The sequence below is a fragment of the Blennius ocellaris genome (genome assembly GCF_963422515.1).
Source record: "Blennius ocellaris genome assembly, contig: SCAFFOLD_170, whole genome shotgun sequence".
Taxonomy (NCBI): Eukaryota; Metazoa; Chordata; class Actinopteri; order Blenniiformes; family Blenniidae; genus Blennius; species Blennius ocellaris.
Window position 1 is genome coordinate 55,002 of NW_027661880.1, and position 24,999 is coordinate 80,000.

The following is a 24,999-nucleotide window of genomic DNA, read 5'->3' on the forward strand; positions in this document are numbered from 1 at the left end:
ACGGAGTACTGCAAGGTCAAACTGCACTGGAAAGGTGTTTTTGGAAGAAGGCAGTGGACGTGTGCTCCTCACCTGCAAACACAAGCATCACACATGAAGACTTCAGGACTTTAATGACACGCTGCCCCCTTCCGGGCTGAACAAGGCAAGGCGGAGCAAGTCCTCCTGAAGAAACATGGGGGAGGAAAGTAGCAGCAAGACGCAGAGCAAAGGTAGGACATACAAAGTAAGGCATCAGGAGGAACAGTCTTCAAATGAGCATCATCCTCCTGTGGAACCCTGAAGGTCCAGCTGAAGGTCCAGCTGAAGGTCTGAAGGGCCAGTGGTCTAGCTGAAGGTCTAGCTGAAGGTCTGAAGGGCCAGTGGGCTAGCTGAAGGTCTAGCTGAAGGTCTGAAGGTCCAGTGGTCTAGCTGAAGGTCCAGCTGAAGGTCTGAAGGTCCAGTGGTCTGGCTGAAGGTCTAGCTGAAGGTCTGAAGGGCCAGTGGTCTCGCTGAAGGTCCAGCTGAAGGTCTGAAGGTCCAATGATCCAGCTGAAAGTCTGAAGGTCCAGTGGTCTTGCTGAAGGTCCAGCTGAAGGTCTGAAGGTCCAATGATCCAGCTGAAAGTCTAAAGGTCCAGTGGTCTTGCTGAAGGTCTAGCTGAAGGTCTGAAGGTCCAGTGGTCTAGCTGAAGGTCCAGCTGAAGGTCTGAAGGTCCAATGATCCAGCTGTCGGTCTGAAGGTCCAGTGGTCTAGCTGAAGGTCTAGCTGAAGGTCTGAAGGTCCAGTGGTCCAGCTGAAGGTCCGGTGGTCTTGCTGAAGGTCCAGCTGAAGGTCTGAAGGTCCAGTGGTCCAGCTGAAGGTCCGGTGGTCTAGCTGAAGGTCCAGGTGAAGGTCTAGCTGAAGTCCTGCTTCACCTGCTTCATCCTCAGTGGTCTCTCTGGTCCCATGTCCAAGACCCTTCCGGGGTCCAGGTCCTGGTGCTAAAGGGTGGCCAGGATTCTGAGGAAGGAGATGAGGAGGACGCAGAAGGACTGTCCAACTCCGTAGACCAGGGCCTCCAAGGAGATCATGGTCTTCCCTGCTGCTTGTTACACACCGGCTATGGCTGCACCTGCAAGACATCAGCATTAACACTGAGGGAGCAGCATGACCACTGAGAAACACCAGCATTAACACACAGAAAGACAGCAGCATTAACGCAGAGAGACAGCAGCATTAACACACAGAGACAGCAGCATTAACACAGAGACAGCTGCACTACCACAGAGAGACAGCAGCATTAAGACACAGAGACAGCAGCATTAACACACAGACAGCAGCACTACCACAGAGAGACAGCAGCATTAACGCAGAGAGACAGCAGCATTAACACACAGAGACAGCAGCATTAACACAGAGACAGCAGCACTACCACAGAGAGACAGCAGCATTAACACACAGACAGCAGCACTACCACAGAGAGACAGCAGCATTAACACAGAGACAGCAGCATTAACACACAGAGACAGCAGCATAAACACAGAGACAGCAGCACTACCACAGAGAGACAGCAGCATTAACACAGAGACAGCAGCACTACCACAGAGAGACAGCAGCATTAACACAGAGACAGCAGCACTACCACAGAGAGACAGCAGCATTAACACAGAGACAGCAGCACTACCACAGAGATACAGCAGCATTAACACAGAGATAGCAGCACTACCACAGAGAGACAGCAGCATTAACACAGAGACAGCAGCACTACCACAGAGAGACAGCAGCATTAACACACAGAGACAGCAGCACCACCACAGAGAGACAGCAGCACTACCACAGAGAGACAGCAGCATTAACACAGAGAGACAGCAGCACTACCACAGAGAGACAGCAGCACTACCACAGAGAGACAGCAGCATTAACACAGAGACAGCAGCACTACCACAGAGAGACAGCAGCATTAACACACAGAGACAGCAGCACCACCACAGAGAGACAGCAGCACTACCACAGAGAGACAGCAGCATTAACACAGAGAGACAGCAGCACTACCACAGAGAGACAGCAGCACTACCACAGAGAGACAGCAGCATTAACACAGAGAGACAGCAGCATTAACACAGAGACAGCAGCACTACTACAGATAGACAGCAGCATTAACACAGAGAGATTGCAGCATGACCACAGAGAGACAGCAGCATTACCACAGAGAGACAGCAACATTAACACAGAGAGACAGCAGCATTAACACAGAGAGACAGCCGCATTACACAGAGAGAAAGCAGCATTACCACAGAGAGACAGCAACATTAACACAGAGAGACAGCAGCATTAACACAGAGAGACAGCAGCATTACCACAGAGAGACAGCAGCATTAACACAGAGAGACAGCCGCATTAACACAGAGAGACAGCAGCATTACCACAGAGAGACAGCAGCATTAACACATAGAGACAGCCGCATTAACACAGAGAGACAGCAGCATTAACACAGAGAGACAGCCGCATTAACACAGAGAGACAGCAACATTAACACACAGAGACAGCAGCATTAACACACAGAGACAGCAGCATTACCACAGAGAGACAGCAGCACTACCACAGAGAGACAGCAACATTAACACAGAGAGACAGCAGCATTAACACAGAGAGACAGCAGCATTAACACAGAGAGACAGCAGCATTAACACAGAGAGACAGCAACATTAACACAGAGAGACAGCAGCATTAACACAGAGAGACAGCAGCATTAACACAGAGAGACAGCAGCACTACCACAGAGAGACAGCAACATTAACACAGAGAGACAGCAGCATTAACACAGAGAGACAGCAACATTAACACAGAGAGACAGCAGTACTACCACAGAGAGACAGCAGCATTAACACAGAGAGACAGCAACATTAACACAGAGAGACAGCAGCACTACCACAGAGAGACAGCAACATTAACACAGAGAGACAGCCGCATTAACACAGAGAGACAGCAGCATTACCACAGAGAGACAGCAGCATTAACACAGAGAGACAGCCACATTAACACAGAGAGACAGCAGCATTAACACAGAGAGACAGCCGCATTAACACAGAGAGACAGCAACATTAACACACAGAGACAGCAGCATTAACACACAGAGACAGCAGCATTACCACAGAGAGACAGCAGCACTACCACAGAGAGACAGCAACATTAACACAGAGAGACAGCAGCATTAACACAGAGAGACAGCAGCATTAACACAGAGAGACAGCAACATTAACACAGAGAGACAGCAGCATTAACACAGAGAGACAGCAACATTAACACAGAGAGACAGCAGCATTAACACAGAGAGACAGCAGCATTAACACAGAGAGACAGCAGCACTACCACAGAGAGACAGCAACATTAACACAGAGAGACAGCAGCATTAACACAGAGAGACAGCAACATTAACACAGAGAGACAGCAGTACTACCACAGAGAGACAGCAGCATTAACACAGAGAGTCAGCAACATTAACACAGAGAGACAGCAGCACTACCACAGAGAGACAGCAGCACTACCACAGAGAGACAGCAGCATTAACACAGAGAGACAGCAGCATTAACACAGAGACAGCAGCACTACTACAGATAGACAGCAGCATTAACACAGAGAGATTGCAGCATGACCACAGAGAGACAGCAGCATAACCACAGAGAGACAGCAACATTAACACAGAGAGACAGCAGCATTAACACAGAGAGACAGCCGCATTACACAGAGAGAAAGCAGCATTACCACAGAGAGACAGCAACATTAACACAGAGAGACAGCAGCATTACCACAGAGAGACAGCAGCATTACCACAGAGAGACAGCAGCATTAACACAGAGAGACAGCCGCATTAACACAGAGAGACAGCAGCATTACCACAGAGAGACAGCCGCATTAACACAGAGAGACAGCAGCATTAACACAGAGAGACAGCCGCATTAACACAGAGAGACAGCAACATTAACACACAGAGACAGCAGCATTAACACACAGAGACAGCAGCATTACCACAGAGAGACAGCAGCACTACCACAGAGAGACAGCAACATTAACACAGAGAGACAGCAGCATTAACACAGAGAGACAGCAGCATTAACACAGAGAGACAGCAACATTAACACAGAGAGACAGCAGCATTAACACAGAGAGACAGCAGCATTAACACAGAGAGACAGCAACATTAACACAGAGAGACAGCAGCATTAACACAGAGAGACAGCAGCATTAACACAGAGAGACAGCAGCACTACCACAGAGAGACAGCAACATTAACACAGAGAGACAGCAGCATTAACACAGAGAGACAGCAACATTAACACAGAGAGACAGCAGTACTACCACAGAGAGACAGCAGCATTAACACAGAGAGACAGCAACATTAACACAGAGAGACAGCAGCACTACCACAGAGAGACAGCAACATTAACACAGAGAGACAGCAGCACCACCACAGAGAGACAGCAGCATTAACACAGAGAGACAGCAGCACTACCACAGAGAGACAGCAGCATTAACACAGAGAGACAGCAACATTAACACAGAGAGACAGCAGCACTACCACAGAGAGACAGCAGCATTAACACAGAGACAGCAGCACTACCACAGAGAGACAGCAACATTAACACAGAGAGACAGCAACATTAACACAGAAATAGCAACATTAACACAGATAGACAGCAGCACTACCACAAAGAGACAGCAGCACTACCACAGAGAGACAGCAGCATTAACGCAGAGAGACAGCAGCATTAACACACAGAGACAGCAGCATTAACACAGAGACAGCAGCACTACCACAGAGAGACAGCAGCATTAACACACAGACAGCAGCACTACCACAGAGAGACAGCAGCATTAACACAGAGACAGCAGCATTAACACACAGAGACAGCAGCATAAACACAGAGACAGCAGCACTACCACAGAGAGACAGCAGCATTAACACAGAGACAGCAGCACTACCACAGAGAGACAGCAGCACTACCACAGAGAGACAGCAGCATTAACACACAGACAGTAGCACTACCACAGAGAGACAGCAGCATTAACACAGAGACAGCAGCATTAACACACAGAGACAGCAGCATAAACACAGAGACAGCAGCACTACCACAGAGAGACAGCAGCATTAACACAGAGACAGCAGCACTACCACAGAGAGACAGCAGCATTAACACAGAGACAGCAGCACTACCACAGAGAGACAGCAGCATTAACACAGAGACAGCAGCACTACCACAGAGAGACAGCAGCATTAACACAGAGACAGCAGCACTACCACAGAGAGACAGAAGCACTACCACAGAGAGACAGCAGCATTAACACAGAGACAGCAGCACTACCACAGAGATACAGCAGCATTAACACAGAGACAGCAGCACTACCACAGAGAGACAGCAGCATTAACACAGAGACAGCAGCACTACCACAGAGAGACAGCAGCATTAACACACAGAGACAGCAGCACCACCACAGAGAGACAGCAGCACTACCACAGAGAGACAGCAGCATTAACACAGAGAGACAGCAGCACTACCACAGAGAGACAGCAGCACTACCACAGAGAGACAGCAGCATTAACACAGAGACAGCAGCACTACCACAGAGAGACAGCAGCATTAACACACAGAGACAGCAGCACCACCACAGAGAGACAGCAGCACTACCACAGAGAGACAGCAGCATTAACACAGAGAGACAGCAGCACTACCACAGAGAGACAGCAGCACTACCACAGAGAGACAGCAGCATTAAGACACAGAGACAGCAGCATTAACACAGAGACAGCAGCACTACCACAGAGAGACAGCAGCATTAACACAGAGACAGCAGCATTAACACACAGAGACAGCAGCATAAACACAGAGACAGCAGCACTACCACAGAGAGACAGCAGCATTAACACAGAGACAGATGCACTACCACAGAGAGACAGCAGCATTAACACAGAGACAGCAGCACTACCACAGAGAGACAGCAGCATTAACACAGAGACAGCAGCACTACCACAGAGAGACAGCAGCATTAACACAGAGACAGCAGCACTACCACAGAGAGACAGCAGCATTAACACAGAGACAGCAGCACTACCACAGAGAGACAGCAGCATTAACACAGAGACAGCAGCACTACCACAGAGAGACAGCAGCACTACCACAGAGAGACAGCAGCATTAACACAGAGACAGCAGCACTACCACAGAGATACAGCAGCATTAACACAGAGACAGCAGCACTACCACAGAGAGACAGCAGCATTAACACAGAGACAGCAGCACTACCACAGAGAGACAGCAGCATTAACACAGAGACAGCAGCACTACCACAGAGAGACAGCAGCACTACCACAGAGAGACAGCAGCATTAACACACAGACAGTAGCACTACCACAGAGAGACAGCAGCATTAACACAGAGACAGCAGCATTAACACACAGAGACAGCAGCATAAACACAGAGACAGCAGCACTACCACAGAGAGACAGCAGCATTAACACAGAGACAGCAGCACTACCACAGAGAGACAGCAGCATTAACACAGAGACAGCAGCACTACCACAGAGAGACAGCAGCATTAACACAGAGACAGCAGCACTACCACAGAGAGACAGCAGCATTAACACAGAGACAGCAGCACTACCACAGAGAGACAGAAGCACTACCACAGAGAGACAGCAGCATTAACACAGAGACAGCAGCACTACCACAGAGATACAGCAGCATTAACACAGAGACAGCAGCACTACCACAGAGAGACAGCAGCATTAACACAGAGACAGCAGCACTACCACAGAGAGACAGCAGCATTAACACACAGAGACAGCAGCACCACCACAGAGAGACAGCAGCACTACCACAGAGAGACAGCAGCATTAACACAGAGAGACAGCAGCACTACCACAGAGAGACAGCAGCACTACCACAGAGAGACAGCAGCATTAACACAGAGACAGCAGCACTACCACAGAGAGACAGCAGCATTAACACACAGAGACAGCAGCACCACCACAGAGAGACAGCAGCACTACCACAGAGAGACAGCAGCATTAACACAGAGAGACAGCAGCACTACCACAGAGAGACAGCAGCACTACCACAGAGAGACAGCAGCATTAAGACACAGAGACAGCAGCATTAACACAGAGACAGCAGCACTACCACAGGGAGACAGCAGCATTAACACAGAGACAGCAGCATTAACACACAGAGACAGCAGCATAAACACAGAGACAGCAGCACTACCACAGAGAGACAGCAGCATTAACACAGAGACAGATGCACTACCACAGAGAGACAGCAGCATTAACACAGAGACAGCAGCACTACCACAGAGAGACAGCAGCATTAACACAGAGACAGCAGCACTACCACAGAGAGACAGCAGCATTAACACAGAGACAGCAGCACTACCACAGAGAGACAGCAGCATTAACACAGAGACAGCAGCACTACCACAGAGAGACAGCAGCATTAACACAGAGACAGCAGCACTACCACAGAGAGACAGCAGCACTACCACAGAGAGACAGCAGCATTAACACAGAGACAGCAGCACTACCACAGAGATACAGCAGCATTAACACAGAGACAGCAGCACTACCACAGAGAGACAGCAGCATTAACACAGAGACAGCAGCACTACCACAGAGAGACAGCAGCATTAACACAGAGACAGCAGCACTACCACAGAGAGACAGCAGCATTAACACAGAGACAGCAGCACTACCACAGAGAGACAGCAGCATTAACACAGAGACAGCAGCACTACCACAGAGAGACAGCAGCATTAACACAGAGACAGCAGCACTACCACAGAGAGACAGCAGCACTACCACAGAGAGACAGCAGCATTAACACAGAGACAGCAGCACTACCACAGAGATACAGCAGCATTAACACAGAGACAGCAGCACTACCACAGAGAGACAGCAGCATTAACACAGAGACAGCAGCACTACCACAGAGAGACAGCAGCATTAACACACAGAGACAGCAGCACTACCACAGAGAGACAGCAGCACTACCACAGAGAGACAGCAGCACCACCACAGAGAGACAGCAGCACTACCACAGAGAGACAGCAGCATTAACACAGAGAGACAGCAGCACTACCACAGAGAGACAGCAGCACTACCACAGAGAGACAGCAGCATTAACACAGAGACAGCAGCACTACCACAGAGAGACAGCAGCATTAACACACAGAGACAGCAGCACCACCACAGAGAGACAGCAGCACTAACACAGAGAGACAGCAGCACTACCACAGAGAGACAGCAGCACTACCACAGAGAGACAGCAGCATTAAGACACAGAGACAGCAGCATTAACACAGAGACAGCAGCACTACCACAGAGAGACAGCAGCATTAACACAGAGACAGCAGCATTAACACACAGAGACAGCAGCACTACCACAGAGAGACAGCAGCATTAACACAGAGACAGCAGCACTACCACAGAGAGACAGCAGCATTACCACAGAGAGATAGCAGCATTAACACAGAGAGACAGCCGCATTAACACAGAGAGACAGCAGCATTACCACAGAGAGACAGCAGCATTAACACAGAGAGACAGCCGCATTAACACAGAGAGACAGCAGCATTAACACAGAGAGACAGCCGCATTAACACAGAGAGACAGTAACATTAACACACAGAGACAGCAGCATTACCACAGAGAGACAGCAGCATTAACACAGAGAGACAGCAGCACTACCACAAAGAGACAGCAGCACTACCACAGAGAGACAGCAGCATTAACACAGAGAGACAGCAGCACTACCACAGAGAGACAGCAGCATTAACACAGAGACAGCAGCACTACCACAGAGAAACAGCAACATTAACACAGAGATAGCAACATTAACACAGAGAGACAGCAACATTAACACAGAAATAGCAACATTAACACAGAGAGACAGCAGTACTACCACAGAGAGGCAGCAGCATTAACACAGAGACAGCAGCACCACCACAGAGAGACAGCAGCACTACCACAGAGAGACAGCAGCATTAACACAGAGACAGCAGCACTACCACAGAGAGACAGCAGCATTAACACACAGAGACAGCAGCACTACCACAGAGAGACAGCAACATTAACACAGAGATAGCAACATTAACACAGAGAGACAGCAGCACTACCACAGAGAGACAGCAGCATTAACACAGAGAGACAGCCGCATTAACACAGAGAGACAGCAGCATTACCACAGAGAGACAGCAGCATTAACACAGAGAGACAGCCGCATTAACACAGAGAGACAGCAGCATTAACACAGAGAGACAGCCGCATTAACACAGAGAGACAGCAACATTAAAACACAGAGAGACAGCAGCATTAACACAGAGAGACAGCAGCATTAACACAGAGAGACAGCAGCATTAACACACAGAGACAGCAGCATTACCACAGAGAGACAGCAGCACTACCAAAGAGAGACAGCAGCATTAACACACAGAGACAGCAGCACTACCAAAGAGAGACAGCAGCATTAACACAGAGAGACAGCAGCACTACCACAAAGAGACAGAAGCACTACCACAGAGAGACAGCAGCATTAACACAGAGAGACAGCAGCATTAACACAGAGACAGCCACATTAACACAGAGAGACAGCAGCATTAACACAGAGACAGCAACATTAACACAGAGAGACAGCAGCACTACCACAGAGAGACAGCAACATTAACACAGAGAGACAGCAGCATTAACACAGAGACAGCAGCATTAATTCAGAGAGACAGCAGCACTACCACAGAGAGACAGCAGCATTAACACAGAGACACAGCAGCATTAACACAGAGACAGCAGCACTACCACAGAGAGACAGCAACACTACCACAGAGAGACGGCAACATTAACACAGAGACAGCAACATTAACACAGAGAGACAGCAGCATTAACACAGAGATAGCAACATTAACACAGAAATAGCAACATTAACACAGAGAGACAGCAGTACTACCACAGAGAGACAGCAGCATTAACACAGAGACAGCAGCATTAACACAGAGAGACAGCCGCATTAACACAGAGAGACAGCAACATTAACACACAGAGACAGCAGCATTACCACAGAGAGACAGCAGCATTAACACAGAGATAGCAACATTAACACAGAAATAGCAACATTAACACAGAGAGACAGCAGTACTACCACAGAGAGACAGCAGCATTAACACAGAGAGACAGCAGCATTAACACAGAGATAGCAACATTAACACAGAAATAGCAACATTAACACAGAGAGACAGCAGTACTACCACAGAGAGACAGCAGCATTAACACAGAGACAGCAGCATTAACACAGAGAGACAGCAGTACTACCACAGAGAGAGAGCAACATTAACACAGAGATAGCAGCATTAACAGAGACAGCAGCATTATGGTGCAGTGGTACAGTGCAAACAGTTTTTTTGTCAAAAATAATCAACATTTGATGCAGTTTGCATGAGCAGAGTTCTCAGAACAAACACGTTCTGCTCGTTCTTCCTAGAGTGACTGTAAACAAAGGCATTGCTCCAACAACAGACTGTAAACAAATGCATTGTAGCAACAACAACAGACTGTAAACAAAGGCATTGCTCCAACAACAGACTGTAAACAAAGGCATTGCAGCAACAACAGACTGTAAACAAAGGCATTGCTCCAACAACAGACTGTAAACAAGTGCATTGTAGCAACAACAACAGACTGTAAACAAAGGCATTGCTCCAACAACAGACTGTAAACAAATGCATTGTAGCAACAACAACAGACTGTAAACAAATGCATTGCAGCAACAACAACAGACTGTAAACAAATACATTGTAGCAACAACAACAGACTGTAAACAAATGCATTGCAGCAACAACAACAGACTGTAAACAAAGGCATTGCAGCAACAACAACAGACTGTAAACAAAGGCATTGCAACAACAACAACACAAAGGCATTGCTCCAACAACAGACTGTAAACAAATGCATTGTAGCAACAACAACAGACTGTAAACAAAGGCATTGCTCCAACAACAGACTGTAAACAAATGCATTGTAGCAACAACAACAGACTGTAAACAAATACATTGTAGCAACAACAACAGACTGTAAACAAATGCATTGTAGCAACAACAACAGACTGTAAACAAATGCATTGCAGCAACAACAACAGACTGTAAACAAAGTCATTGCAGCAACAACAACAGACTGTAAACAAAGGCATTGCAGCAACAACAACAGACTGTAAACAAATGCATTGTAGCAACAACAACAGACTGTAAACAAATGCATTGCAGCAACAACAACAGACTGTAAACAAAGTCATTGCAGCAACAACAACAGACTGTAAACAAAGGCATTGCAGCAACAACAACAGACTGTAAACAAAGGCATTGCAGCAACAACAACACAAAGGCATTGCTCCAACAACAGACTGTAAACAAATGCATTGTAGCAACAACAACAGACTGTAAACAAATGCATTGTAGCAACAACAACAGACTGTAAACAAATACATTGTAGCAACAACAACAGACTGTAAACAAATGCATTGCAGCAACAACAACAGACTGTAAACAAAGGCATTGCAGCAACAACAACAGACTGTAAACAAAGGCATTGCAGCAACAACAACACAAAGGCATTGCTCCAACAACAGACTGTAAACAAATGCATTGTAGCAACAACAACAGACTGTAAACAAATGCATTGCAGCAACAACAACAGACTGTAAACAAAGTCATTGCAGCAACAACAACAGACTGTAAACAAAGGCATTGCAGCAAAAACAACAGACTGTAAACAAAGGCATTGCAGCAACAACAACAGACTGTAAACAAAGGCATTGCAGCAACAACAACAGACTGTAAACAAAGGCATTGAAGCAACAACAACAGACTGTAAACAAAGGCATTGCAGCAATAACAACAGACTGTAAACAGAGGCATTGCAGCAATAACAACAGACTGTAAACAAAGGCATTGCAGCAAGAACAACAGAGTGTAAACAAAGGCATTGCAGCAACAACAACAGATTGTAAACAAAGGCATTGCAGCAACAAAAGACTGTAAACAAAGGCATTGTAGCAACAACAACAGACTGTAAACAAAGGCATTGCAGCAATAACAACAGACTGTAAACAAAGGCATTGCAGCAACAACAGACTGTAAACAAAGGCATTGCAGCAACAACAACAGACTGTAAACAAAGGCATTGCAGCAACAACAACAGGGTGTAAACAAAGGCATTGCAGCAACAACAACAGACTGTAAACAAAGGCATTGCAGCAACAACAACAGACTGTAAACAAAGGCATTGCAGCAACAACAGACTGTAAACAAAGGCATTGCAGCAACAACAACAGAGTGTAAACAAAGGCATTGCAGCAACAACAACAGACTGTAAACAAAGGCATTGCAGCAACAACAACAGGCTGTAAACAAAGGCATTGCAGCAACAACAACAGACTGTAAACAAAGGCATTGCAGCAACAACAGACTGTAAACAAAGGCATTGCAGCAACAACAACAGACAGTAAACAAAGGCATTGCAGCAACAACAACACAAAGGCATTGCTCCAACAACAGACTGTAAACAAATGCATTGTAGCAACAACAACAGACTGTAAACAAATGCATTGCAGCAACAACAACAGACTGTAAACAAAGTCATTGCAGCAACAACAACAGACTGTAAACAAAGGCATTGCAGCAAAAACAACAGACTGTAAACAAAGGCATTGCAGCAACAACAACAGACTGTAAACAAAGGCATTGCAGCAACAACAACAGACTGTAAACAAAGGCATTGCAGCAACAACAACAGACTGTAAACAAAGGCATTGAAGCAACAACAACAGACTGTAAACAAAGGCATTGCAGCAATAACAACAGACTGTAAACAGAGGCATTGCAGCAATAACAACAGACTGTAAACAAAGGCATTGCAGCAAGAACAACAGAGTGTAAACAAAGGCATTGCAGCAACAACAACAGATTGTAAACAAAGGCATTGCAGCAACAAAAGACTGTAAACAAAGGCATTGTAGCAACAACAACAGACTGTAAACAAAGGCATTGCAGCAATAACAACAGACTGTAAACAAAGGCATTGCAGCAACAACAGACTGTAAACAAAGGCATTGCAGCAACAACAACAGACTGTAAACAAAGGCATTGCAGCAACAAAAGACTGTAAACAAAGGCATTGTAGCAACAACAACAGACTGTAAACAAAGACATTGCAGCAATAACAACAGACTGTAAACAAAGGCATTGCAGCAACAACAGACTGTAAACAAAGGCATTGCAGCAACAACAACAGACTGTAAACAAAGGCATTGCAGCAACAACAACAGGGTGTAAACAAAGGCATTGCAGCAACAACAACAGACTGTAAACAAAGGCATTGCAGCAACAACAACAGACTGTAAACAAAGGCATTGCAGCAACAACAGACTGTAAACAAAGGCATTGCAGCAACAACAACAGAGTGTAAACAAAGGCATTGCAGCAACAACAACAGACTGTAAACAAAGGCATTGCAGCAACAACAACAGGCTGTAAACAAAGGCATTGCAGCAACAACAACAGACTGTAAACAAAGGCATTGCAGCAACAACAGACTGTAAACAAAGGCATTGCAGCAACAACAACAGACTGTAAACAAAGGCATTGCAGCAACAACAACAGACAGTAAACAAAGGCATTGCAGCAACAACAACAGACTGTAAACAAAGTCATTGCAGCAACAACAACAGACTGTAAACAAAGGCATTGCAGCAAAAACAACAGACTGTAAACAAAGGCATTGCAGCAACAACAACAGACTGTAAACAAAGGCATTGCAGCAACAACAACAGACTGTAAACAAAGGCATTGCAGCAACAACAACAGACTGTAAACAAAGGCATTGAAGCAACAACAACAGACTGTAAACAAAGGCATTGCAGCAATAACAACAGACTGTAAACAGAGGCATTGCAGCAATAACAACAGACTGTAAACAAAGGCATTGCAGCAAGAACAACAGAGTGTAAACAAAGGCATTGCAGCAACAACAACAGATTGTAAACAAAGGCATTGCAGCAACAAAAGACTGTAAACAAAGGCATTGTAGCAACAACAACAGACTGTAAACAAAGGCATTGCAGCAATAACAACAGACTGTAAACAAAGGCATTGCAGCAACAACAGACTGTAAACAAAGGCATTGCAGCAACAACAACAGACTGTAAACAAAGGCATTGCAGCAACAACAACAGAGTGTAAACAAAGGCATTGCAGCAACAACAACAGACTGTAAACAAAGGCATTGCAGCAACAACAACAGACTGTAAACAAAGGCATTGCAGCAACAACAGACTGTAAACAAAGGCATTGCAGCAACAACAACAGAGTGTAAACAAAGGCATTGCAGCAACAACAACAGACTGTAAACAAAGGCATTGCAGCAACAACAACAGGCTGTAAACAAAGGCATTGCAGCAACAACAACAGACTGTAAACAAAGGCATTGCAGCAACAACAGACTGTAAACAAAGGCATTGCAGCAACAACAACAGACAGTAAACAAAGGCATTGCAGCAACAACAACAGACAGTAAACAAAGGCATTGCAGCAACAACAACAGACAGTAAACAAAGGCATTGCAGCAACAACAGCAGCCTGGTCCATTCATCATCCACCCGTTCAGACTTACTGGTGAGGACTCCGCCCAGCAGGGGTCCCACGAAGCCCATGAGCAGGACAGCGATGGGCAGGAAGCGAGCCACTTTGTGGCGGCGCAGCGTGGCAAGGCAGAGCAAGGCAGCCGGCAGGTGGAACACCAGCGACGACACGGTGGCCCACAGGAACACTCCGTACCACATCTCTGTCCACACACACACACACACACACACACACACACACACACACACACACACACACACACACACACACACACACACACACACACACACACACACACACATAGCAGCGTCAGGCCACCTGCCTCACCTGGACCACCTGCCTCACCTGGACCACCTGGACCACCTGCCTCACCTGGACCACCAGCCTCACCTGGACCACCTGGACCACCAGCCTCACCTGGACCACCTGGACCACCTGCCTCACCTGGACCACCTGCCTCACCTGGACCACCAGCCTCACCTGGACCACCTGGACCACCCCTCCACTGCTGCAGGTCTGTTGTCCTCATCAGAAGCTTCACATGATTTTCAGCACAAAAGGACGATTCTTCTCCAAAAGAACAAGAAAGTTCTGCTCAACTAAATGACGTTGGGTCCGTTTCACGAAGCAGGTTTAAGGATTACCCCAGGTTATTGAACATCGAGTTGAGGGAAATGCGGGATTTTCCGTTTCACAAAGGGAGGTAACTCAAACCGGAGGAAGCGGGGTAACTCAAGCCTGTTTCACGAAGCGGTATAACGTCAACTCCCGGTCAGTTACCGGGGCAACAGACACTCTAGAACTAACCTGGTCGGGAGCAGGTTTTTGTCAGTGAACATGGAGTTTTGCTCTGGCTCCGCCCCCTTTCAGACTGGCACGGGATTTCATTTCCTCATTCAGCGGGGGAGTTTTGGTGAAACAGTTCTGCAGTGCCTTATTCCCGAGGCAAATTAGACGTCAACTTTATTCCCTCAATATGGAATGTGCTTTTGATAATGATCCGATTGATGAAGGCGCAGCATTACTTCGCCGAGAATTTCATATTCGCAGATAATATTCGCATCATCAGACCACGCATAGATGTACTGGCATTTGCAGACACCTTCCTTTTTGAGCGGTACCGTTTTACTGCCGAGACCATTATGTACATCCACAGTTTAATCGCTCTGTACATTAGCAACATCACCAGCTGAGCCTTGCCCTGACGTCATAGCAGATATTGTGTGTTGTGCTGCGTTTCCTCGTAAATGGCAGAGCTGTCAGAGACACCATATGCCATCATCACTTCGGGGTCTGATCACCACCACCACCACCAAATAAAGACATGATGCACAATTCATTTGGTCTTTTTTATTTCCTACAAATACAAGCGCTAGTTTAGTTAATGTAGTTAGTAGTTAGCATAATTCACCTGGGGCTGTACACCCACCCTTAACTTGTGCTCCAGTGTTTTCCATCTTCTGGAGCAGGTGGAGTCTATAGATCTGTTTTACAGATAACTGGGAGGACATAAGGAGGACACTCAATTATTACAGTTGGACATGAATTCCACAGAATGAACCTCTGGTGTTTACTGAACATCTGTCTCACTGTCAGTCCCTGCAGTGGATGTTGAGGTACCCTCCTGCTGCTGCCCAGCCAGGCCCTGTTAAAAATACTGTGTCAATACTTCAGTGTAGACAAAATATCACTCTTTATTCCACCACAATGTTTCAGAAATGTAAACGGGATGAGAACTATCATACCTCTACAGGCCTTTGTGGATCCTCCTCTGTAAAGGCAGCAGACAGGGTTTCCTGTACTCTTCATCATAGATGAATATGTTTCAGTATATTTAAACTACCATTTTGTGTAGTTTTGCCTACTGAGTGTTGCCTACTTACAAGGTCTGTTGTGGCATGAGGGGGTCCAGCAGGCAGAGAGCACCATCACAATCTGTTTGGGTGACAAAAAAAAGACATGATGGGGAAATAAAGATGAACAAAAGGAGGCTTAAAGAGATATATAGGCCTCGGCATATTATATATTATGAAGGAAGTGGCATCTTGAGGGGTGAGGTCTGAAGAGGAGCTCCTCCAGGGATTCCCTCAGCCACTGGCCTCCCAACATTCTGGCTTAGGGCTCCTCTGCCTCTGTTAAAGGTGGAGGTGCTGGGCCTCCACCCGTTTTACAGGCATCTGCCTTCTTTCTGTTGGCTGAGTAAAGTCTGTCTTAGTTTAGCCTTAGTTATTTGACAGCACATGATATGGGTGAGAAGACATTTATGTGTTTGAAAACAGCATTATGTTGGAATAAAACACCTGCACAGTCCAATGGCCACTTGATATTTACTGTACAATGTCACACATGATCGACATTACGTTAAGAAATGTATTGATTAACAATTAAATTGGCAGCGGTCTTACCCGATTGGACAATGTTTTTATATTTCACTTTCAGCTGCTGCCAAGAGCGCTTCTCCCCCGCGGAATTGCACCCAAAAGAAATAAATTAATAAGCTCCCATCAAGCAGTATTCCCTTGCAATAATGTTGCGATGACAAAGACGTTTGAACTTACGCATTCACTTGAGCAGCAATCTTCTTCCACGCCGCCTCCCTCTCTTTAGCAGCCGCTGCGCTGTTGCATTTTTTTTTTTTAATATGTTCATATTCGCCATATGATCGGATCAATACTTCCTGCTCCACTGGTGTCAAAAACTCCGCCCTCCGCGTCTCAGTTGTCATGGTGACTCGTTGAATCGGGGCTCCATTGATGCGGTCTTTTTAGAGTCGTGGTGCATGCGCTTGACTCCAGGTGAAACTACTCCGAGTTCATCAAACTGATCAAAATCCGGCGTCGTGAAACCCGAAAACTCCGCGTTTTCTGTCTCAGTCTAACTCAATTCAGAGCTCGGTGTTAAGCCCATGGCTTCTTAAACCTGCTTCGTGAAACGGACCCGTCATTTCCTTCGTCCAGCTCTTCTGGAAGAACTCATTCGTCTGCTGAACCCTGTAGGAGCTGCTCTGCTGAGCCCTGTAGAAGCTGCTCTGCTGAACCCTGTAGAAGCTGCTCTGCTGAGCCCTGTAGGAGCTGCTCTGCTGAACCCTGTAGAAGCTGCTCTGCTGAACCCTGTAGAAGCTGCTCTGCTGAACCCTGTAGGAGCTGCTCTGCAGGGACCCTTGGACCTGTGAACAACTTATCTTTCACTAAAATTAAATCTATTCAGATTTGAATTCTTTATATTTGGTCTGAGGTGAAATTGATGAAAATTAACTGAATCAGTCCAACTAGTAATTTATGGTTGAATGTTGAACTGGCTGATGTTTCTCTCATGAGAGGAAGAAAGGAACTGTTCATAATGATCTTCTTGTCACGGCTGGGGGCCGGCGTGTGGAGTGTCCTGAACCCAAAAGCAGACCTCAAGCAGAAAGTTGTTTGCAAACAGTAAATGTTTTATTGAGGGAACAGGGAAAGGGGAGCTGGAACGGTGACGGGACCCGGGTAACTCCGGGGAGCCTCTTGGAACCGGGACGTGACCCGGGGGAATCTCAGGGGGGCCTCTTCCCACATGGAAAGAACCTATATGAGGATATATTGTCAGGATTGGTGGTGAACAGGATTCAAACGCCAACTAGTCCGGGATGTAATTTGAAAATAAAGTTTATTTTAAGTCGCTCCAACGGGGCGGCAGTCCGTGGCGAGGGATCGGGAAGCAGAGGCGGACGTCACGGAGACGGGGTCTTCCCAGGAGGGCAGAGCGGCGCACACCGGGACTGGACGGGAGAACAAACGGAGGTCAGAATACTGAGCTGCTTCCACACAAGAAGCGAACAAACACAAAACAATAATCACGAGGGGCAGAGTCTAGGTACCGCAGAGTAAACGTAACGATCTTGCAATGAGAGCCTGGGATCCCGGTCCTTAAATACTGGCTTCCCTCATTCACTTCAGGTGTGCGTCCTGCTCCGTCCGCTCCGCCTACACTCACACACGCCCACACACACACACACAAAACAACAACACAGTAGGAGACCTGCACGGGTTGTGACAGTACCCCCCACTTAACGGACGCCTCCTGGCGTCCTACCCGGCTTATCCGGATGCTCCCGGTAGAAGTCGGTCAGCAGACTCCGATCCAGGATGTGACCCCGCGGTACCCATGACCGTTCCTCAGGACCGTAACCCTCCCAATCCATGAGGAACTGGAACCCCCTGCCCCGGCGACGAACATCCAAGATCTTGTTGACTGTGTAGGCCGGGTGGTTGTCAATGAGCAGGGGGGGTGGCGGGGGCTCGGTGGAGGGGCTAAGAGGGCTGGAGTGGACTGGTTTCAGTAGCGAGACATGGAACGTTGGATGTATCCTTAAGGACGCCGGCAGTTTCAGCCTCACCGCCGCCGGATTGATGATCTCCTCGATCTCAAAGGGCCCAATGAAACGAGGCGCCAGCTTGCGGGACTCTACCTGGAGTGGAAGGTCGCGGGAGGAGAGCCATACCTTCTGACCCGGGTGATACACGGGAGCTGAAGACCTTCGACGGTCCGCCAGTCTCTTATTGCGGGAAGATGAACACACCAAGGCGGCCCTCGCCTCCTTCCAAACCCGCCGGCAGCGTCGAAGGTGGGCTTGCACCGAGGGCACGGCAACATCCTCCTCCTGGGTGGGGAACAGGGGGGGTTGGTAGCCGAGGGCCACCATAAACGGGGACATACCAGTGGCCGAGCAGGTGAGGGAATTATGGGCATACTCCACCCATGGCAACTGCGAGCTCCAGGAGGATGGGTGCCGAGCCGTCACACACCGCAGTGCCGTCTCCAGGTCTTGGTTGGCCCTCTCCGTCTGACCATTAGTCTGGGGGTGATACCCTGAGGAGAGGCTGGGAGAAGTTCCAAGAGCTCTGCAGAATGCCTTCCAGACCTGGGACGTGAACTGCGGGCCTCGGTCCGACACCACATCCTGGGGGATCCCGTGCAGCCGGTACACCTCCCTGACCAGCAGATCAGCCGTCTCCGTCGCCGTGGGTAATTTAGGAAGGGGGACAAAGTGCACAGCCTTTGAAAAGCGATCCACAACAGTCATTATCACTGTGTTACCTTCAGACGGGGGGAGACCGGTAACAAAGTCGACAGCAATGTGGGACCAGGGTCGACTCGGGATGGGCAAGGGACGGAGCAGCCCTGCAGGCGGTTGGTGGGATGCCTTGCTTCGGGCACAGACGGTGCACGCAGCCACAAACGTCTGGGCATCCCGGGACATGGAGGGCCACCAGAAACGTTGCCTCAGGAAAGACAGGGTTCGCTGGGAGCCTGGATGGCAGGTTAATTTGGAAGAATGGCCCCACTGCAGAACCCTAGACCTCATAGGCTCAGGAACAAAGAGACAGTTCTCCGGCCCATTACCCGGATCGGGATGGGTGAGTAGGGCTTGTCTGACCTGATCTTCGATGTCCCAGGAGGCAGATGCGACCATGCAGGTGGAGGGAAGTATATCCTCTGGTTCCCCCTCAGTCCTCTCAATGGTGGTCTGCCGGGACAGGGCGTCGGGCTTCGTGTTCCTGGAGCCTGGCCGGTAGGTAAGGGTAAAGTTAAACCGACCCAGAAACAATGCCCAGCGTGCCTGCCGGGAGTTTAGTCGTTTGGCAGACTGAAGGTATGACAAATTCTTGTGGTCAGTCCAGACCACAAATGTTTGGGGGGCTCCCTCCAGCCAGTGTCTCCATTCCTCCAATGCCAGTACAACTGCCAGCAACTCCCGGTTACCGACATCATAATTCCGTTCAGCCGGAGTCAGGCGTCGCGAAAAGAAGGCGCAGGGGTGAGTCTTGGAGTCCTCGGCACGCTGGGATAACACCGCTCCAACGCCAGTGTCCGAGGCGTCGACCTCTACGATGAGCTGCTTGGTGGGATCAGGATGACACAGCACCGGGGCCTGCGTGAACAGCTGCTTCAGGGTGCTGAACGCCTGTTCAGCTGCCTGTGTCCACTGAAAACGGGTTGAGGTGGACGTGAGTTGCGTGAGAGGGGCTGCGACCTTACTGTAGTTCCTGATGAATCGTCGGTAGAAGTTGGAAAACCCGAGAAACCGCTGCAGCTGTTTACGGGTAGTTGGTCTGGGCCAGTCCACCACCGCTTGGACCTTGGCTGGATCCGCTTTCACCTGTCCCCGTTCGATGATGTACCCCAAGAAGCTCACAGAGGTCGCATGGAGGACACACTTCTCCGCCTTCACAAATAGCCGATTCTCCAGAAGACGCTGGAGCACTGCCCGGACGTGAAGAACATGCTCCTCCTGGCTGCGAGAGAATATCAAAATGTCATCCAAATATACAAATATACACTGGTTCAACATGTCCCGCAACACATCGTTGACCAGGTGCTGGAATACTGCAGGAGCATTTGTGAGTCCAAAAGGCATAACTAAGTATTCAAAGTGCCCGAGGGGAGTCTTAAACGCCGTCTTCCACTCATCTCCCTCGCGGATCCGAATGAGGTGATAGGCGTTCCGGAGGTCAAGCTTGGAAAACACGGTAGCTTCATGGAGGGGCTGGAAAGCAGAGTCCATTAGCGGTAGGGGGTATTTGTTCTTGACCGTTATATTGTTCAGTCCTCTATAGTCAATGCATGGCCGTAACGTACCGTCTTTCTTGGCAACAAAAAAGAACCCGGCCCCCACGGGAGACGATGAGGGACGGATCAGGCCAGCAGCGAGGGACTCGTGGATGTACCTCTCCATGGTTTCTCTCTCGGGGCGGGACACATTATACAGGCGACTGGAGGGAAGGGGCGCCCCCGGGAGAAGCTCAATGGCGCAATCATATGGTCGGTGAGGGGGAAGGGAGGTAGCTCGCTGTTTACTGAATACCTCCCTTAGGTGGTGATACTCAGGAGGAACGGAACCCAGATCGATCTTCTCCTGGTTGGTGGAGGGGGGTGTTGGGGGGCGTCCTGGAGCCGACTGGAGACAGTGAGTGTGGCAAGATCGTTCTGTCAGGATTGGTGGTGAACAGGATTCAAACGCCAACTAGTCCGGGATGTAATTTGAAAATAAAGTTTATTTTAAGTCGCTCCAACGGGGCGGCAGTCCGTGGCGAGGGATCGGGAAGCAGAGGCGGACGTCACAGAGACGGGGTCTTCCCAGGAGGGCAGAGCGGCGCAGACCGGGACTGGACGGGAGAACAAACGGAGGTCAGAATACTGAGCTGCTTCCACACAAGAAGCGAACAAACACAAAACAATAATCACGAGGGGCAGAGTCTAGGTACCGCAGAGTAAACGTAACGATCTTGCAATGAGAGCCTGGGATCCCGGTCCTTAAATACTGGCTTCCCTCATTCACTTCAGGTGTGCGTCCTGCTCCGTCCGCTCCGCCTACACTCACACACGCCCACACACACACACACAAAACAACAACACAGTAGGAGACCTGCACGGGTTGTGACATATATGCACATATATGAAACCTATATGCAGCATATATGCACATATATGACAATATATATGCTGTATATATGCACATATATGCACATATATGACAATATATATGCTGCATATATGCACATAAATGCTGCATATATGCACATATATGACCATATATATGCTGCATATATGCACATATATGCAGCATATATGCACATAAATGCTGCATATATGCACATATATGACCATGTATATGCTACATATATGCACATATATGCTGCATATATGCACATAAATGCTGCATATATGCACATATATGACAATGTATGGGCTGCATATATGCACATATATGACAATATATGCTGCATATATGCACATATATGCTGCATATATGACCATATATATGCTGCATATATGCACATATATGCTGCATATATGCACATAAATGCTGCATATATGCACATATTTGACAATATATGGGCTGCATATATGCACATATATGACCATATATATGCTCCATATATGCACATATATGACAATATATATGCTGCATATGTGCACATATATGCACATATATGCTGCATATATGCACATATATGACAATATATATGACAATATATATGCTGCATATATGGAAAGTCCCACATGGACAGAACCTATATAAACATATATGTTTTAATATAGGTTTTGATATAGGTTTTGAATATATGTGACACGTATAAAATTGGCCATTTTCCTATATTTTATGCACATCTATGGACCTATATGCACAGATAGGTACATATTTTTAGATATATATATATATAGCTCAGGTGGCAAGGCAACAGACTGGTGCACGGGAGACCCTGGTTCGATTCCCGCTAGGGTCACTGAGCAAATAACAGCATCCGGTGTGGGCCCACATGGAAAGAACCTATATAAAGGTTAGGATATATGTGACATATATAAAATTGGCCATTTTCCTATATTTTATGTACATATATGTGTGCATACATGGGCACATATAGGTGTGCATATATGCGCATATAGGTGTGCATATATGGGAACATATAGGTGTGCATATAGGTGTGCATATATGGGCACATATAGGTTTGCATATATTGGAACATATAGGTGTGCATATATGCACATATAGGTTTGGAATATATGTGACATATATAAAATTGGTCGTTTTCCTATATGTTATGTACATATATGTGTGCATACATGCGCATATAGGTTTGGCATATATGTGAAATATATAAAATTGGCCGTTTTCCTATATGTTATATACATATATGGGTGCATACATGCGCACCTATATGTACATATATGTACATATATGTATATAACATATAGGAAAACGGCCAATTTTATATATGTCACATATATGCCAAACCTATATTAAAACATATATGTTTATATAGGTTCTTTCCATGTGGGTTGGAACCGGTACGGGACCCGGGGGAATCTCAGGGGGGCCTCTTGGAACCGGGACGGGACCCGGGGGAATCTCAGGGGGGCCTCTTGGAACTGGGACGGGACCCGGGGGAATCTCTGGGGGGGGCCTCTTGGAACCGGGACGGGACCCGGGGGAATCTCAGGGGGGCCTCTTGGAACCGGGACGGGACCCGGGGTAATCTCTGGGGGGGGCCTCTTGGAACCTGGACGGGACCCGGGGGAATCTCAGGGGGGCCTCTTGGAACCCGGACGGGACCCGGGGGAATCTCAGGGGGGCCTCTTGGAACCCGGACGGGACCCGGGGGAATCTCAGGGGGGCCTCTTGGAACCCGGACGGGACCCGGGGGAATCTCTGGGGGGGGCCTCTTGGAACCGGGATAGGACCCGGGGGAATCTCTGGGGGGCCTCTTGGAACCGGGATGGGACCCGGGGGAACTTCTTGGAGCCGGGACGGGACCCGGGGAATCTCTGGGGGGCCTTCTTGGAACCGGGACGGGACCCGGGGAGACCTCTTGGAACCGGGGTCGGAACAGGAACGGGAACGGGAACCACCCCGGGGAGGACACTCACTCCCCGGGGAGGACAACACCGACTCACCTCCACACGGAGTGAAGACTAGGCAATCCTCTGGCACCGGACCCTCCTCCCTGCAGGGCTTAAGACTGCTTGACAATCAATTAGCTGATTGCCTGCAGGAGTGCCAGAGAGGATCCGGTGCTGGAGCGAGGTGTGTGACTCCTGACACTTCTTACATTATAAAGTCTGTAATCATCACAACTGATAGCTCAAGCGCATTAAATTGTCATTCATCTAAAACCATGTTATTTTCATCAAATAATTCAGACTCAACCCCTGAAGGAAGCAGTCTCGGTCCAGCTACACATGGAAACTGTTTTCTTACAGCACTGCTGGAAAGGCACAGAAAAGAAATCTGAAATGATGAAGTAAGGTTCAACATTACGCTGAAAAGCGGAACTGATAAAGTGTCCAGGTGAAGCAAAATGCTAACTAGCTTAGCACATTACAAAGGAAATACGTTTAAACAAGCTTCATCTTGTAACTGTACCAAACTGTTCACACACGAAGCCTTTTAACTCACAACAGCAGTAAAAACAAACGTTTATTTAGCCTAAAAAACAATATTAAAGACATTATCGTCACCTGAGAAGTCGCTAAGAGACGTGTTGTTTCCTCGGTTCGTGTCGTTTGTCCTCGGCACAAAGTTCAAATCTGGAATCTGCTTGAAAAAGCCAGTCTCCTGATATTTGTCCTGCATGTCTGTAACTGTTTCCACAACAGAAGAGAGATATGAATCTATGAATCTGCGTCTTTCTTCCACCTGAAGTGGAGCAGCATCGACCCAACTGAGCTAGCTGTAAACACGGTGACGTCAGGACGCTGGATCCCGGTGACCGCCATCTTGGATGGGTCTACAATAGACAATATACAGAGAAGCTTCATTGACTCACGCCGCCGATCGTAGCTGACGTAACAGAACGACACCATCTTGGATAGGTCACGCTGCGCCTCCAGT

General features: G+C 47.8%; 1 protein-coding gene across 1 annotated transcript; it reads right to left on the bottom strand.

Annotated features, from left to right (window-relative positions):
• Positions 1-962: 962 nt before the first annotated feature.
• Positions 963-24,741, bottom strand: LOC308148692 (transmembrane protein 170A-like; the record flags this gene model as incomplete). The annotated part of the gene is given in 4 exon segments (XM_080522189.1): positions 963-1,070; positions 1,074-1,093; positions 14,662-14,832; positions 24,627-24,741. Coding segments are annotated over 4 exon segments (414 nt in total).
• Positions 24,742-24,999: the final 258 nt, after the last annotated feature.